General features: G+C 27.0%; 1 protein-coding gene across 1 annotated transcript in view; it reads right to left on the bottom strand.

Moving 5' to 3' along the window:
* Window positions 1–13247, bottom strand: part of LOC107450335 (zinc finger protein basonuclin-2) — a 163146-nt gene extending 149899 nt beyond the window's left edge. The window contains exon 1 of the mRNA XM_021145546.3: window positions 12344–13247. Coding sequence (XP_021001205.1) covers window positions 12344–12556 — 213 coding nt within the window. The 5' untranslated portion in view covers window positions 12557–13247. The remainder of the gene's footprint in view (window positions 1–12343) is intronic.
* Window positions 13248–18002: the final 4755 nt, after the last annotated feature.

Below are 18002 nucleotides of genomic sequence, written 5' to 3'. Positions count from 1 at the left end.
AAATTCTGGTAGAAAATCGAACACAAGTTTTAAATGAATAATTTTTTTTAAGAGAATTGAGTTCATACTAATTTTTTAACTTTACTAGTTCCAGTGAATAGTTTGATGGCACATATTTTTATCCCTTTACCACTGACGATAATAATTAGCTAAGTTCAGTAAACTTGTTATTTCTTTTTACGCTTTCTTTTTCATATGCAATAGGCCAAACTCAGAAGACAAGAAAACATTTGTTTCAAACTACAACGAAAAATTGTTAAGTACAAATAGTGTATTTTACTGAGAAAAAAAATATATAATCAAAGCTACCAAAATATGGTAAAATTTACCGAGATTCTGATTTTATGGGAACATAAAAAGCTCAGTAATTTTTACCGGAGTACTCCGGTAGTGATTTTGGTAAAATTAGCGATAAAACTTAGCATTATAGTATGAGATAAAATTTTGTAATTTTATCACGATATCTTAGAGCATGGCATACAAACTTTTTATTCTATTAAATTTACTTTTTAGTTTTGTATTTGGTTACTACATGTGTGGTAATAAGAACAATAATTTTGAAAGCAAGAATTTTCGATAAACTGTTACCATATGAACAAAAAATTTAAACAAAATGTTATACGTATATATATACATATATATATTAAACACACGCAATCCTTTCGAAACATCATGTTTTAAACGAGTTTAGAATATCTGTGACTAATGTGGTTCATTAAATGCTTTTATTGATTTTTTTTTTATCAAAGCCTTTAACTAGTAGGAAAAAAAGAGAAAGACTAGAACAACAAGGGCTCGATTCTATGGAATCAAATTTTAGAGTAGTTAGGGTAAAAAAAAAAATGTTTTCTTGAAGGAAAGGTTCTCTAGGAAGACCATGATCAATACGTCCTGAAGAGAGAAGGCCTCAGCACGGGTTACCATAAGCAAGAAATTTGATTTAGCAGTCCAAACGTAATGACATCTTTCTGATTTTCCTTCACTGCTCAGTTTATGTTCATTGCGTCAGACTACTAAATTGATCCGTGCTAAGGCCTTCTCTCATCCAGGAGGGGTTACCTTGACTCACTATGGGCTATTATGCCAAATTTGATAAAAGTTTTGAATTGGAAAGTCAGTTTTATGCTAAAGTTATAGTCAGTCAGTTACAATAGATATTAATTCATAAAAGTAATTAATATTTCACAGTTTCAGAACTAACTAAAAATTATTCTAAGTAATAAAAAATTGAAGGTTTTATAAATTAAAAAATTGAAAAAAAAAAGACTTTACTTTTTATTAAATTTATTTTCTTTATAAAAAACTTTGGCAAAACTATTTTATTACTTTTTATTTTTATTAATTTATTTATTTTGGAAATCATACCTGCGTCGTGATCCACTAATTTCTTATCAGATATATAACTTTTTCAGAATGCTTAAATATAATTGAAAATAACAAAATTATCTCGTATTCCTTATAAATTAAAACATTATTAATACAATTTTCAATAAATTCTTCAAAACCTAAAACGTGAGATTTTTTAAAAGTAATTTTTCCTTACAGTCTTTTACAATATATTTAAAACATAATATAACGTGATACATATTATATACGTTAAAGAATACTTAAACAAAATTAAAAATAACTATATTAAGTATTTCTTATAAATTAAAACATTATTAACACTGTTATAAAACGTGGAATTTTCGAAAATCGATTTTTTATTTATTGTTTTTTAGCCTTAAATAATACAATTTATTTTAACGCAGCAAAAAAGTGTAAAACTTTTAAAGAGCTTTTTTTCTGTGTATCTGATTTTTTTCTGTCTCTGCCCCCCCCCTCTGATACTGTTTTATGATGCACTATATCTAGGTTATCAATTTTTTTCTAAAATGTTTAGGTCATGAGTGAGCTTATACCAATTTTTTTCTATTGATCCTAACAGTTAAAGTTTCGTAAAACGTTAAGTTAATATCATATATTATCAATAAAAAAATAGTAATGTAATATCAATAAAAAATCAATAATTAAAATATTGTAAAATATATTATCAATTCTTAATTTATTCAATATCAATTGAAAGATAAAATCTAAATAGTTTTAAAGGTCAAGTAAATGTTTATCTTAAAATTAACCAACTTTGCAAAATATGTTACTATCTTAAGTTTCTTGTGTAAATATTTAATTCATTTCTTTCACGCCTTTTTAGTAATTTATTTAGATCTTCGAAAACATGTAAGTATATCAAACATTCCTAATGGAAGGAAATTGTTACGTTAAAAATATAACAGGCAGTAACAATAGATTTTTTTTCATAAAAATAATTGTTTCTCGGTTTCATTAACAACTTCAAACCATTCCGATAAAAATTAAGTTTTAAAAGTTGGAAAGTTCTAGTAAAACTTTTAATGATTCTATAGTATGTACAAAAAATGCATCCTTCCAGATTTTTTATGATACAGAGATTAGAAACGTGGTATTTGAGAATTTGACAATAAGAGATTTCGTTTTAAAAAAATGAAAAAAGCATGAAATCTCTCTCCATTAAAAAAATTGGGTCGACGTTGTTTTGAATGTTCAACCTAACGTCACATTTTGTTTTGCTGCTCAGAAATTATAACAGACTTAAAATCTTGAAATTTTTAACATATGTAGAAAAGTGTACTGGAATAACTGCGAAATTAAAAAAAAATTAATTTTGAGTAATTTGTTCTAGAATTATTAACTGCTAAAACACCAGGCAGGAAACTATTGGTAACTATAAGGATGAAATTTTATTGTGTGTATATATATAAAGGTCACATTTGTTTACGAATTTAACTCACAGTGTTCTTCGAAATTCAAATTTGTTCGAAAGTTATTGCAATTTTAAGTGCCTTTTTTTAAAAAAAAATTTTTTTTCTTTGATTTACGTTACATTCTGCTCAAAATCTATCAAACTGAGAAACTTGAAATTACGAAGGTATGTGGAAAATGTACAAAGAGTTCTATGGAGTGAAAGAAAAACTACATTTCAGTTGTCAGTTCAAGAATTATTAGCTGATAAATTGGAAAAAGAAGAAAAAAACATGTTGGTTGATCTGAAATGAAACATGTTGGTTGATCTGAAATGAAACATGTTGATCCACTGAAATGCAACAACAGAGTTGAATTTTTATGTGCTGACAGGACCATTTTATATTATAAATTTAACTAGAGTTTTTTCAAAATTTCCATTTATTCGAAAATTATGGCAAATTTAAAAATCATTTCGTGATTTGTTTTCTCTATCTTTTTGCTTGATTATTTATCCATTGATTATTGATTGATTATATTGATTATTTATCCATTGTAGTAGAAAATTTATATTTCCCTCACGTGATCTTTATTTTATAAAGCTCGTGCTCGAGTAGATGTCAATCAAAATCAGGGAAAAAGAGAGAGAGAATACAAGCTGTCAGATATAAATCTTAACATTCATTGTACAAGTTTAAAAAAATACTTAATCAATAGCGTTAAAAAACCGTACCCTATATGTTATGAACTGAATTGTTATAATTGTCCTCAATGAATTATATTACTTCGCATTTGTTTCTGCTTATTAAATTTTACATCTGTATTCCTCGGGTTAATTTTTTTCTTTTTTCTTCTTATTTTGAAATACAGATGATCTATTTTTAAATCTATATAATCTTCTATTTCTTTACGATTAATGAAATGTTCTTACATAATAATAATTGCATATTTTGAAATGAAAATGATCTGTGTTTTTGTGGAAACTATTGACGTTTGAGAAAAAATAAACAATGACGAATGAGAATCAATTACGGAGGTTGGTAAACGGAGCCTCATAGTATTTATAACATTTGAAAAAAAAATAGTATTGGTTATACAGTGAGTTCGTATTAGTCAGTCTATTTAATCAAATGATTTTCTTTCTTTATATTATGACAATGAAAACATTAAAAATAAATTACTAGAATCTTTGGATTTCATTTTCTTATATTTTATTTTACTTTATTAGTTTATTTCTCTATTCGTGATCTTGTCAGGATGAATATAGAATAATGAAATCAAATTACAATAAGTCAATAAATGGAATAAAAAAATAAAAAAAACCTTTACTGTCTCATAATGAAACAATGAAAACCAAATTTTTCCAGTCTCAAAAAAAGATAATTCACATTTTTAAACAATCCTGAAATTGTTTTTTTTATCTAGGATTATTTAATTCCTATTTAATTCGTATTTCTGCTCAATATGACTCCCAAAATACAACAGAAATAGTAAATTATTAAACATTAAATACATACTCAGCGTTATATATCAAATCATAATCGCTTGTAACTGACTTTGTAAATTGAATTCCTTTTCCATATTTCAGAAACATATTCATATTGTTTCTTTTATTGCGACTTATTATTTGGGATTTTGTAATTATTCAACAAGAAGACTTTTATTTCTAAAACAATTCAACTACATTAATTTCGCGATTCCTGAACATCATACTTAGCATAAAAGCTAAAGTAATTTTTGTGTATTTCTGGATATTTGAAGAGTTTGGAGTGTTATAGTACGAAACCACACTTCTTTCAAATGTAAAATTTTTATATCGAATTTTTTCTTAGTCATTTATTCCAGATAAATACTTTAAAAACTTCCAGATTTTCCACTTGAAAAGAGCACCAAATACATAGATATTTTTTATTGTTTACATATAAATCGTTGTCTATTTCTCCCAAAACGCTCTCCTATTTGAATATGTAGGTTAATATTATATTGACTTAATCTTTTTAATTTATAAGCTTATAAATTTAAGTTAGGAAATAATTAATAAAATTGATTTAATCAAACAATTTTATTTGTGAATAGAATGATAAACTTAAATTGTTGTAAGCGGTAAAATTGTTGTAGACTACATATGAGAGCAGATTTTATAGGCAGATATTGAACTTATAAAATATTAAAAAAATATTTTGATTCCCTTTTAATGCTTTTAACTCTTAAATTCTTTTCAAAAAAAATTGCACAAAAAACAAGATAAACATCAGATTTCAGTTATATGCAAAAATTATTATATGATTAACTGTTGGAAAGGGTTAAATAGTATATGCAAAAGCACATTTTGATAGCAAAAATATTTTTAAAGCTATTTTGGTTCTTTTCTTAAGCTTTAAATGCTTTAATTTATTTTTAAAAAATTTATCACTGAAAATAAAATTATCATTTCTGTTTCATAACAAGCGAAAATTATTGTGTTATAAACTTCTGAAAACGGTAAAATACATGTCAGGGAATATTTTAATAGCTAAAAATGAAGTCACAAAATATTTTTTATCACTATTTTAACCTTTTTCCAAAACTTTTAGCGCTTTTATTCATTTAAAAAAAATTAACACGAAAAATAAAGTTGGCATTTTAGTTTCCTTACATGCGAAAATTATTGTATGATAAAGTGTTGAAAACGGTAAACTACATATGCGAGCACATTTTAATAGTATTCTATAAAATAAAGTCTCAAAATATATGTATAAATGCAAAATGATTTCCGAGATAAAAACATGCAATTCCTTCTATTCGAACATCTGTGGAGAATGGAATAATTGAAACAAAGGAAGGCAAACGTTTTTCACCGCTCACATGCATTATTAATGAGATAAAACGAAAAAAGAAAGATTGAGATTGGTAAAAAATATCCATACATAAAATATATATAAATAAAACACCAAGTTCGATATTTTTATTTATTTATTTATTATGATTTTTTTTGAAATTTTTCTAGGTTAGTTTTTTACTTAGTGAAACTTGGACTTAGACAAGAAAAGACGAAAATAACTTCTTAATGATAGAAAGAAGAATTTTATGAAGAAAATTTGGACCAATTCAGCAAAATCAACTAAAAGTGGAGTATTAAAAAAAAGTACTGAATTTGAGAGTTTAATAAATAAATAAATGAATGAATCACCATTCAATTTATACACTGAGGGAAAAAGTAAGTTAAAAACTGCCTAAATATGGTAAAATTTGCCGTATTTTTGGCCATATTCTGGTTTAAAAAGAGTTTTACCGAAATCTTTTGGTAATGATTTTGTTAAAATTAACTTGGTATAATTAATTTGGTAAAATTAAGAAGAAAATAATGTAATATGAGAATAAATTTTTTTAATTGCGATAAAATCATGATATTTTATTATGATGCCATGATACAATCATGATACTTTATATCGTGGCATAAATACCAATTATTCGGCTAATTCGGTCAGTTTCGTGTCTTTTTAATTAATGCTTGGTAAATAAGAATTATAATTTTGAAAAACCAGAATTTCAGGTAAACCATTGTCATATGAACGGAAATTAACAAATGATGGGTTTAAATACCATATATTTTGGTTTTATTAACGATGGTTTTTTCTACCAGGAATGTCATGACCATATAGTTCGATAATTTTACCAGAAATTTTTCCCCGTATAAAAATGCTATTTTGTATATCTTCCCATAAAATCTGGACTGGCTATACAAAAAAAAAGAAGGAAAATAAGGGGCAGAGTAATCTTAGAAAGAAAGTAGTCTTAGAACCAATAATGAACATAACTGTTCAATTAATTAATAATAATAAAAGAAACAGCATTTGATTCATGAAATCGAAACGTTTTGAATAGCTTGGCTATAACAGAAAGAAAGGAACAAAAATCAGTGTCTGAGAACAATTTTCAATTGGAAACCAAAAAACTCGCATATTTGGTATAAAGTAAGAGAGAATTATCACCTAATTTTTGAAGTTTGAACTAAAGTTAGAAAAATTATTCACATGCTTCTCAAATAAAAATTATAAGATTACTAATTAAAAGTTATTAACACAAATTTCTCTAAAGTTTTATCACCCTTAAAAAAAGTTGTGACTCATCATTAAACTCAATATATTTAAAAATTTATCATTTAGCCCACATATATAATAAATCAATTGCTCAGAAAGTTTATCATTCATGAGTTTCTTCGAGTACAGCTGGGAAAAACAAATCCTTAAAGTACTTCGAACGAAACGAAACAATTCACTAAGGTTACCTTGTTTGGAATTACAAACCGAATCTCTGATTCAAATAAGCTGACTTAGATCAATAAGTAAGAATCCCTGAATCAAATATATATAAATTTTTGCATCATATGTTCTGATTAAGAGGTTAGAAATAAATTAACGAATTTTCGATTCATTTCAATAGATACGAAAAACAGTTTTAAATCAAATGATTTAAATCAAGTGATTTAAATCAACATATTAAAAAAACTCATTTGAATTGATATTGAAATAATGATATCAAATCTCTTCGATGATTTGAATCACATTAATATTATTTATATTTTATTTTCAATTAAAATGTTTGTCACGTTTTCAGACTTTATTTTAACTTTTAAATTAAAACTAACACTAATTAATAGATAAAAATTCATTCTTTTTTTTTGAAGAAAAATTACAATTTTGAATACATAATAGTACTCAAATTCATTCAGTACTTTTTTAATAGCATCTATTTCTAATATCAAGACTTCTTTGGCAATAAATTAAAGTTTCCGAAATTACAAATTTCATTTGAAACTAACTACAAAAGAAAACTTAATTTACTTCCCATTAAAAATGTAAATGAAGAAATTTATTTACATATTAATGTTAGAAAAATATCTTTGAGGTCACAGTTAAATGATTGCATAACAATTCAGTACTACATAGCAAGGAATATTTAGTTCTTATACTTTAATCCAAACTCGTCATTTTGCCATCAACAAAACAATCCTTTAGAGTTTTTCTTTTTTTTAAATTGTAAGTTAAAAAACTGATTCAAGTGCCTTTAGTTTGCACGAACAATGGAAAATAAAGTTTACTGTCAGTCATATTTTGAAATAAAAAATTAAAAATACCAGTTTTTTTTTTAATTTGAATTGTTTATCAACGTGAAAGAAAAAGTTTAAGGGACATTATCTCAATATAAATAGAAATCGATTGTTATAAAAACCTATCAACATTTTTCAAAACAAATTTAAATTTGCATGCAAAAGTACATTATTCTTCACAATTCCCTCCCGAAAAAAACGTGTATTCTATAGTTTAGGAGAAAATAACTACGAAAGAAAAGATAAAAGTCCATTTTTTAACGAATTAATAATGCTTTTAAAATACAAATCATATTACATTCACTGTATATCTAAATAAAATTGCTTTTCAAAAGAAATTATTAATATTTTAAAGTAATTTAATTGTTTGAAAAATTTGAAAAGACAAACATTATGAAATGAATACAAAACTTTTTTTAAGACTGCTGTTTTTAAACTTTCCAATTATATAGTATATTCAAATTTAGAAAATCACATTAATTACTTAAACTGATGAAGAAAAAAATTTTCATATGGCAGCAGCAATTTTGGAAAATTTCATGATTTATTTCTAATTGAGGAAGTATTTTTGTCAATTTCTTGCTATTGCAAACACATTTTATGTAAAATAAGTTTTCTCAATTCTTCAATGCAGTAATTTTTATATTGAAAAAATTTCAAATTATTCTATGAATTCAGTTTCTTTGTTTATTTTAAGAAATAAATAGTTTTCGTTGCCTGAAATGTTGAACAATCAAATATGTATGGGACAAAACCATCTTTTATATGTTGAAACTAGAAACTAAATTTCTTAATTAATAATAATGAAAAAAAATTGTTTTACATAATATGCAAAACAAGCTTTTCTTAATTTTCAATGAAGTAATTTTCGATATCAATATTTTAAATTCTTAAAGAATTTGTAATTATTTTATGAGTTTAGTTCCCATGTTTATATTAAAAAATAATTTCTTTTTAATTTTCCCAGAAATTTGATATATCTGTCAAAACACGTTTAAAATGAAATAGTAAGAATTAAATCTTCAAAGAAATTACTAAATTTTAAATTTTATTCGTAATCTCTTAGATTGATAAGGATTTGATCTTTAGAAGAATTTTTAGAGAAAATAGTTTTATTTTTGGTTATTTAGATACAATCTGATACCTCATATAAAATAAGCGTATCAATATCACTGATAAGTGTATTAAGAGTAATCGATGTCTAAAAGAAAAATATATTTAATTGCACTTAAACACTGTTAAATTTAATTTTTAAACGAATCTCCTTAGTTGAAATATTCTAAAACCAATAATTACTTTCATGCTCTAAAGTTTTATTTTATTAAATAATTAGTATTACAATATTTTTATGCTAGCATATTTTTAGATTTAGTATAACATACTCTAACAATGACACCTTTTATTGTCAGTAAGAATGTTTTAACTTCTTTACTCCTCTCAGGTAATTAAAAAAAAAGGATTTTTAATAAAAAAGTTTGTTTTGTGAACAGCGTCCTAATGTTGCTATGTTTATTAAAGTTCATTTTCTTAAATTTATTAAAATGGCACAGGAACAGCTTTTCCAATAGCTCATCAATTGTAAACATCAACTACATAAAAGTAATAACTTATAGTTATATCAATAAGTTCAAAATACCATTACTGTAAAATTATTTATTAAAATTATAATTTTATTTTCATCAGCATCAGCAACAAATTGCTACTGGGCATATACGGAGAAAAACATTCTGGTAAAATTACAGCCGTATATCATAAAGGCATTACTGGTGAACAAAAAACTATTATTCCGTTATTGGAACCAAAATATATGGAATTGAAACCATTCACTAAGTAATTTTTCGGCTCATATAAGAACGTTTTACCCAAAATTCTGGTTTTTAAAATTATAATTCTCATCACCACACATTTAATAAAAAATACGAAACTGAAAAATAATTTAACTGAATAAATGGTTTTCATACCACGCTCTAAGGTAAAATGATAAAAGTATCAAATTTTAACACTTATTACCAAACGTTATTTTACTGTTAATTTTATCAAAATTATTACCAAAGATCTTCGGTAAAAATTACCTTGATTTTTAATGTTCCCATAGAGCCATAAACTCGATAAATTTTAAAATATTCTGGTAGTTTTGACCATACTTTTTTTCTTAGTTTAATATAATAACGTGTCATGGTTTAATTACTTATTTCAAAGGAAATGTTTTCTGTATTTTCTCACTTTTAAGAAAAGTTTATACATATCCTATTTTATGACAAATTCACTATATTTACGAGTTTGCAATTAAATAATCAAATATGCTTAACAGTTCTAAACCAGTTAAAGAGTACTTATGTAAGGTACATCACGTCATCGTTGCTTTTGCGTAAGAAGTAACCAACGTTAAGTGTTATATAAGGTTTGTTATTATGCAAGGTATTAATTATAGATCTTCACGTAATACGACTGAGTGATTTGTTTAAATTTAAAGAATACTAATGTAAAGCAGACATTTATGTAAGGAATGTGTATGAAAAGCTTGTTTTTATTTAAGGGATACTATTGTAAAGTAGAATTTTGAATAAAAATTATGTATACAGGTTTTGTTTAAGTAATACTTTAATAAAGTAGACTTTTATGTAAACAATGTGGCTTAAATAAGGATTTTTTCACATAAAGTATTTGAATAAAACTATAAAACATTTTTATATAAATATGTAAAATCTATCTTTATATAATAAGGATACATATATAGAATATGATTTTAAGTAAGGTTTATTTTTATCTAAGAAAAACTAAATGTAACAATCTTATAATATTCTTAGTGACCTATAATATTTGTTTTGTTGATTGTAAATGAACACATGATAAGTTTAATCTTGCATCGTAAAATACTAATGTATAACTTGTTCAACTTTATTTTGTTTTGTGAAACTTTCTGAAATAAAAACTTTTACTCTTATTTATATTTTCTAACATTCATTAAAAGTTTCGTTTCATACGTAAGTAAGAAAATCATAATGAATAATTTTAAAGTTAAATTCCTATGAGGGGGCAATTTAGGGGGAAAATTCTTTTAAAAATCAGTTCAGTTGAATTATTAAAATAAAATTAATATTCAGTTTTGAAGAAATGGGCTGGGCACACGTAATTCTCTGATAATTTATTAAGGGAACAAAGTTAAAATTAAATTTTCCAAAACAAAACTAATAATTTAAAAGTAAACATTCGTAAAGTCGTAAAATTTCGAGAATATTTTGTTGAATAACTGTCGCTCTTTCTCAAAATTCAGAATGCTTTTTATTTTCCAAATCGAGATTATTTACAAAGATTGAAGAACTGTACGCAATGAAGGGCCAAATACAACTGAAATACAGTTTTTCCAAAAGTTTGACAGAACAATTACGAATATTTTTTTATGAAATTTCACTTTCGCAGACCACTTTTTTTAAATTTATTCTCCAACTTCTTTTGTTCAATCATGAACACATGTTTTGTAACATTTATGTGTATAAAACATAAACTACTGAAGTACTCCGGTTCTTAATTGATTGATTCGTAAAAGTGTAAACCACTTTCACAATCAACTGTTTTTGCTCATTTATGTACGAAGTTCTCATAACTGTGATCCCAGTTATTAACTTTTTTTAAAGATAGGCGTAGAAAACATAAACAATTGGAAGGACTTGATTAATGAACTAACTCAGCAGATAATTGACAGAATGGTAAAGTGTAAACAGTGCTTACCACTTTCAAAATCTACTTTTTTATTTTATTTATATAAGTACTAAGTAATAATACTCAAATGTGAACGAATTTTTTTGTGTGAAGGAAACCGTTAACTTTTAAAATAAATACAAAAACGAGCTAGCTCGACAGTTCAGCGTCTGATTAGTAAAGTGTAAACTATTCTTACCACTTTCACAATCTACTTTTTGGTATATATAATTCAAAGTTCTTATGTTCAAAAGTGAATTAGGGTATTGCCTTGTTGAAGACAAGCGTAGAGATCATAATTATTTACAATAATTAGAATAATGAAGTAACTCGACAAAAAATGACTGATTAGTGAAGTGTAAACCATGCTTACTACTTTCTTCATCTAATTTTTTGTTTTTGTTTATGTATGATTTGAAGTTCTCATTTTCAAACGTGACTTCTGGTATTGCCTATTGTTTATTAAGCGTAGAGAGATCACAACTACCTGTAATAAATAGATGCATGAACTAACTCACCCCCCCCCAAAAAAAAAGAAAGACTGATTAGTAAAGTGTAAACTATTCTTACAACTACTACAACAATCTACAACAACTACTACAACAACTACTACTACTTACAATCTACTTTGCTGTTGTTTATATGTATGCCGAATTTCTAATTTTCAAACGTGAATTCCGGTATTGCTTTGTTGAAGACAAGAGAAGTTGTTGATGATCACAGTTATTTACAATAATTAAATTAATGAACTAACTCGACCGAAAAATGACTGTTAATAAAAATGTAAACCATGCTTACCACGTCCATAAGAAGCGTGGGTCTTGGCAGTTGAACCTGTGTCGTTCCTGTTGGCGCCTCAGGGGGTGACATCGGGGGATGTCCCGGATTGCACAATCTCTGATGTCCAGCAGCACTGGGCAGTTGCAAGGGCAAATTAGGTGGTGACGGTGACGAAGCAGCTGTCGCGCCCCCGCCACCTCCGTTTTCGGCCGAAGAAGTCGTCGTTGTCATGTGTCCACGCTCGGTGACGGCGGCCGTCACCTAAAACGAACCCGTCCAAGTCAAACAGAACGAAGACAAAAAGCACACGCACAAGAGCACGGCCAACCACTGTCGCCAACGACGGGAAAGACCTCTTCTCTCGACCGGGGAGAGTTAGACAAGAAGGTAAGGAGGATGATCACAAAAAATAAAAGAAAAAGGAATAGAAAACAAACGATTCCAAGGGGGGAGGTTCCACGACCGTACAGCACACCGTCGTAAGTGGAACTTTAGCCACTCCCCGTTTTACTCCTCCTTCGCTGGCGACATCCGCCAGGGACCCTTACGTCACGCTTGCTTGGACACCCCAAACTTTGTGACGTCACTAGAAGGGGTGGCCGATCACAGGTGAGTCCGGAGAAATCGTTTGTCGAGGTGTCATCTCCATCGCACCGATGCGATTCTCCCATGCAAATCCATTGTTCATCTTTAAATTAAAAGACTTCTATCTGCTGCGGTGGAGGGTGAAAAAAAAATTCTTTTTTTTTAGTTGATATATTTTCGAACAAAAAAAAGAGGGTTACGAAAAACATCATCTGCCTCTTTTCGTATCCACGTGGTTTTTATCCAGCATGAGTTGTTTTCCCCCCGAATAAATCTGAATGATATTCTTAGCAATGAAGGATCTGAACTGAGAACATCCTCTCTCTCGCGCGTTATCGAGGAGCAGGAAGAGCGGGTTGGTGAATTGCAATATTTGGCGTTATAGCGCTGAGTGGGGAGAATTTTTGTGAGTATTTTATTCACGCGCGCATTTCGAATTCAATGAGGCTGCTTCACGGTTTTTAAAGATTTCACAGGAAAAATTTCTAAAATTCTTTTAAAACTTTTTTAGCTTATCGAAAGGGTTAGGTAGTTATGTATCGTAAGGTAAAATTCGTTTGGGGGTCTAGACGGTTTATCCCCCCAAAAAATTTTCGATTCTTTTTTGAGAAAAATATATGTTATGTTCTGTTTTATTCAGGCAGTTCTATTTGACACCAAGTATAAGGTAATACTGAAAAAAAAAACAACAACTTCCAAAGTTCGCAGCAAAAATACTGAAACTCACTCACTGGAAACAGAAAATAACTCATATATTTTCCAAATTGGAATCGATGTAGAAAACAGATATATACAAAAAACAGTTTTAACTTGAACCGAAGCATGGTTCAATTTAAAACTTTATTAAGGTTGCATCAAATTTGAACCATATTATGGTTTACGATAACGATGTTAAGGTTCAACGTTGAATCTATTTATTTTGTTTATTTGATTATTTATTTTTTGCAACTGTAGAACTTTTTTTCCAAAACTCTAAAGGATTTTGCCATAGTGGATTTTTTTGAAACTTTCTGACAATTTTCCATGCTTTAAAAAAGTAAAAACAAAACCGAGAAAAGAGTAAAAACGGAAGCAATGCATCTTAAAACTTATTAAGTACATAAGGGTTTAATATCGTAGAAATAAGGGATAAAATGGAATCGAGAATAGAAACCCTGAATATATTATAAAAACCGTTAAAAAAGAAAAAAAAGGGAAAAGAAAAAAAACTTCAATTATTACGCTAGGGAAATTGAAACAAAAGTATGTCCACGTGAAATCCGTGAAAAAAAGACATTATACGATAATTTTTTAAACTCATTCTTTATCAAAGATGAAGTTAGTAGATTTTCTAAACATATTGCAAATGCGATTCTTTCCAGATAATTTGATCTCTTTTTGAAAATAATTAAATAAGTGAAAATAAATCAGTAAATATATATAAATGAAAATAAATAAATTAACAAAAAGTGTTAAAGAAATTTTTTTGACTGACTGTTTTTGAAAAATATTTCAATTGATGGAATCATATTTTATTTCATAAAAAAAAATTATGAAGGAAAATAATTCATCTCATAAGACACCCTAAAATAATAATTATGTATATTTTTATTGAATTAATAATTTTTATTGAATTTTAAACTACATTAACTAAAAATTTAGTATTAATTTGAAACATTATTTTGTTTAAAGGATTTTTTTTTTGAAATTTGTGAAAAAAAATTTTTATAAAAAAGTTGTTCTTTTTTTTCATTAAACTGTGGAAAACTATGGGGAAAACTTTTTAATTTTCAAACAAGCTAGTATTCTAGCTTTAACTGGGAAAAATTGATAACATCTTAATTAGAATAAATAAATACATTGTAACAAATTTTGGTGCAACTTAACGCTGAAAATGCTATCAACCACTTTACATGAAAATTGTGTGGAGAAACGCCATTCATAACTTTTGAATCTAGGTGTTGTACAACACCAAGACTGTTCTTTTACACTATTTTGGTGCAAAGTAGTCCCACCATTTTTCTTATTCAGTTACACTAAAATTTCAAATTACAGTAGATACACATATGAGTCAATAAAGTTATTTTTACGATACCATTTAAAGCAAGAATCATTAATTTAAGAGAGATGCATGTATTCTATATTTCTAAAAATAAAAGTTGTGCTTTAATCAAACATACATGTAGTACGGGGAGAATATTAATATGAATTCGAACTAGGCTTAACGAAATAGAAGCGTACAGAAACTAAATATTATGAAATTATTTAGTTAACAGATTTATGTATATCTTCTTATAAGAACAGAATTACCTTCATTATACAACTAAAAACACGAATACCTTTTTAATGAGAATTTATTTCTGTGAAATTTTTAGCGAGACGAAATCAAACTTTCATTTTCTCGGTTGTAGACAAAAAATATCAATCGTCCAACTTAAAAAAATAACGACAAAATTTTAGAAAATAACTCATGAATGAAGTAGAAGCATTTGAGTTTGAGCTGTTAATTGAACGCTCAATTTATTAATTTTTATTAACTTTGACTCAATATTTAAAATGTAGGTTTAAGAAACTTTGAGGGCTCATCTACATATGTGTACAGTTCAATTTTAGGAATTTCAAGGAAATTATCATCTTAAAAAATTTTTAGCACTTAGATAATTAATCAAATGATCATAATAAATAAATATTGTGTAGTTAAATATGACAAAATAAGAATTTTTCCCTCAAATATTTTAATATTTATTTCCTCTAATATTAATTATTTAATAATTTCATCCCACAGAACTTTATTGCACAAAGTTCTCATTGGTTTACATTGTAAAAAATTTATGATATTCATTATGAATAGCTAATGAATTTGAGTTTCAGTTATTAGCTTGAGTTATTTGGTCGAAAAATACCACATTCAACAATAACATTTTCTTTTTTCATTATTTAAAACTATTTTAGATGAAAATTAACACTTCGTAATAACACTTCAAAATTGCATGCAATTTAAATCATTGATAATGGAAATTTGTAATGTGTGTTAGGAAAATAATTTAAGAACATATAAATGTAATCATCTTCATATTAACTTTGAATTAAATTTAATAAAATTCCAGGAATGAAACCTAACCAACCACAAAATTTGAAAACTAAAAAAATTTTTTGATTGCTTCCCTTTTACAAGATGGACGCTACAGGATGGTGGCTCGGACCACTCGAGGGGTCTGTAGAGACGGAAATACGAATTTATAGATTTATGAAAAATTAGAATACAGAAAGCCTTATCTTTCAATTCGTTTCTGTGGAACATTTCTATCAATTTGTTTTTGTGGGGTGCATAGTTTCTTTGTATAGGGGGGGGGGGACAAAAAAGTTATGCTCCGAAGCCTAAATGTACCACAACACATACACTGTTAGAATTTTCAGTCTGAAATTATGGTAAAATAAAAGGCGGAAGTTTGTCCATCTGATTAACCGTAAAGCTTATGGTAAAGAAAATTTTTTATCTTTATGTTTTTGAAATCGCCTACTTTTAGTTTGGTTGGTTATAAGACCATGGATACAAAACTATACGGGTTTATTTAAACATTTACTTCTAGCATGGTTTTTAAAACCGTAATTTTTTTTTTTTTACAGGGCATAGGAGCTAGGCTTTTTGTTAGGTAATAATTGCAGAGAGCGGGACACAAACTGGGGAGGACAAGAGACTGCAAACTCTTCACGTGTTGAAGGGAATGGAGGAAATATTGTGGTGTGAGCGCTGGATCTTGAACCCCAGTTCTGTCGTTCATGAGACAGACAAGTCAGCCCTCTCGACTGGCTATAATACGTTCCCAGTTGCAAGAACCTAAGTGGGTTCAGTAAGTGGGCTTAGTTTGTGCTATAAAATACTGATTGTTTAACAGTATTAAGTGAAATGATAATAAAATGTTTTTTTTACAGTTAACAGTTGGATTACCATTTTATTTATTGCTTTTTTTTACTGTTTCGTTTGAATATGGTAAAATAACAAATAAATAAATTGTTATTTAACCATTTTTTCCGGTAAATTTCTAACAGTGTGGTGTAAGCTTTATCCTTTATTCGAGTAGCTTTATTATTATATTATCAGCTTTATAAGTTTTAATACCTTTTTATACACTGAGAAAAAAAAGTATAGTAAAAAATTTCAGAATATGATAAAATCTACCGTGTTTCTGGCTCTATGGGAAGAATTAAAAGATTTTTACCATAAAATTCATTTTGGCCGTAAAATTTTACAGAACAAAAAAATCTTACATAATATTTTTGCTGCAATATTTATTGTAAAATCACTGAATCAATATAATTAAATAAATATTAAAATACTACTCTAAAGTTTACGGTATTAAATTCGATGGTAAAAATCTATTTTACTGTAAAATGAATTTTACTGATTATGTTCCCAAATTGCTAATACTACTAACCATAGTTTGATTTGGAATTTTTTAGAATGTAAGATTTCCTTGTTTTACCGAACTATCAATTTTATTCTCTTTTAAATTACCAAGACTTCATACAAGATAAATAAAATAATAAAGTGATTAGAATATTAATAAAAAAATAAAGTTTAAAAGAGATCGATATAACAGACAACAAATTAATTGAGATTATCCGATCTGTTTTTATGTTTTTGGAAAAGAAATATAATTCCATCAGAATCGATAGCTTAAAATGTAATTCGTAACAGTTCTTTACGCATTGTTTGAAAACCATAGCTATAATTGCATAACACTTGTTGTTGAAAAAATAATAAAGGGAAATAACGAGAAAAATTCAAGAATATTTTATAATATTTCAGAAGCGAAGAAAATTTAAGTAAACTTTTGCGTAGATACTTGAAATGAAAATAGCAAAAATTTTACGTAAGCATCTCTTTGGCACTTTCGGACCTCACCCCACTTTATCAGCAAAAATAGACAAATTACAAGCCTCTTCCTTGCCTACGTAAGAAAGTTTGCAACTACCCCCATTGTGTGTTGTTTAACTTTAACTTAATTGTAATTTTAAGAATTTTAGGAAATTAGGATTACTAAATAAAAGATATAACTTAGTATAAGACGAAACTTGCGTTTTGATTTATTAAAAATAAAATTTCTTTTTG

The sequence above is a fragment of the Parasteatoda tepidariorum genome, chromosome 7 (genome assembly GCF_043381705.1).
Source record: "Parasteatoda tepidariorum isolate YZ-2023 chromosome 7, CAS_Ptep_4.0, whole genome shotgun sequence".
In the NCBI taxonomy this organism is placed as follows: Eukaryota; Metazoa; Arthropoda; class Arachnida; order Araneae; family Theridiidae; genus Parasteatoda; species Parasteatoda tepidariorum.
This window is presented reverse-complemented; position numbering and strand designations above follow the sequence as displayed.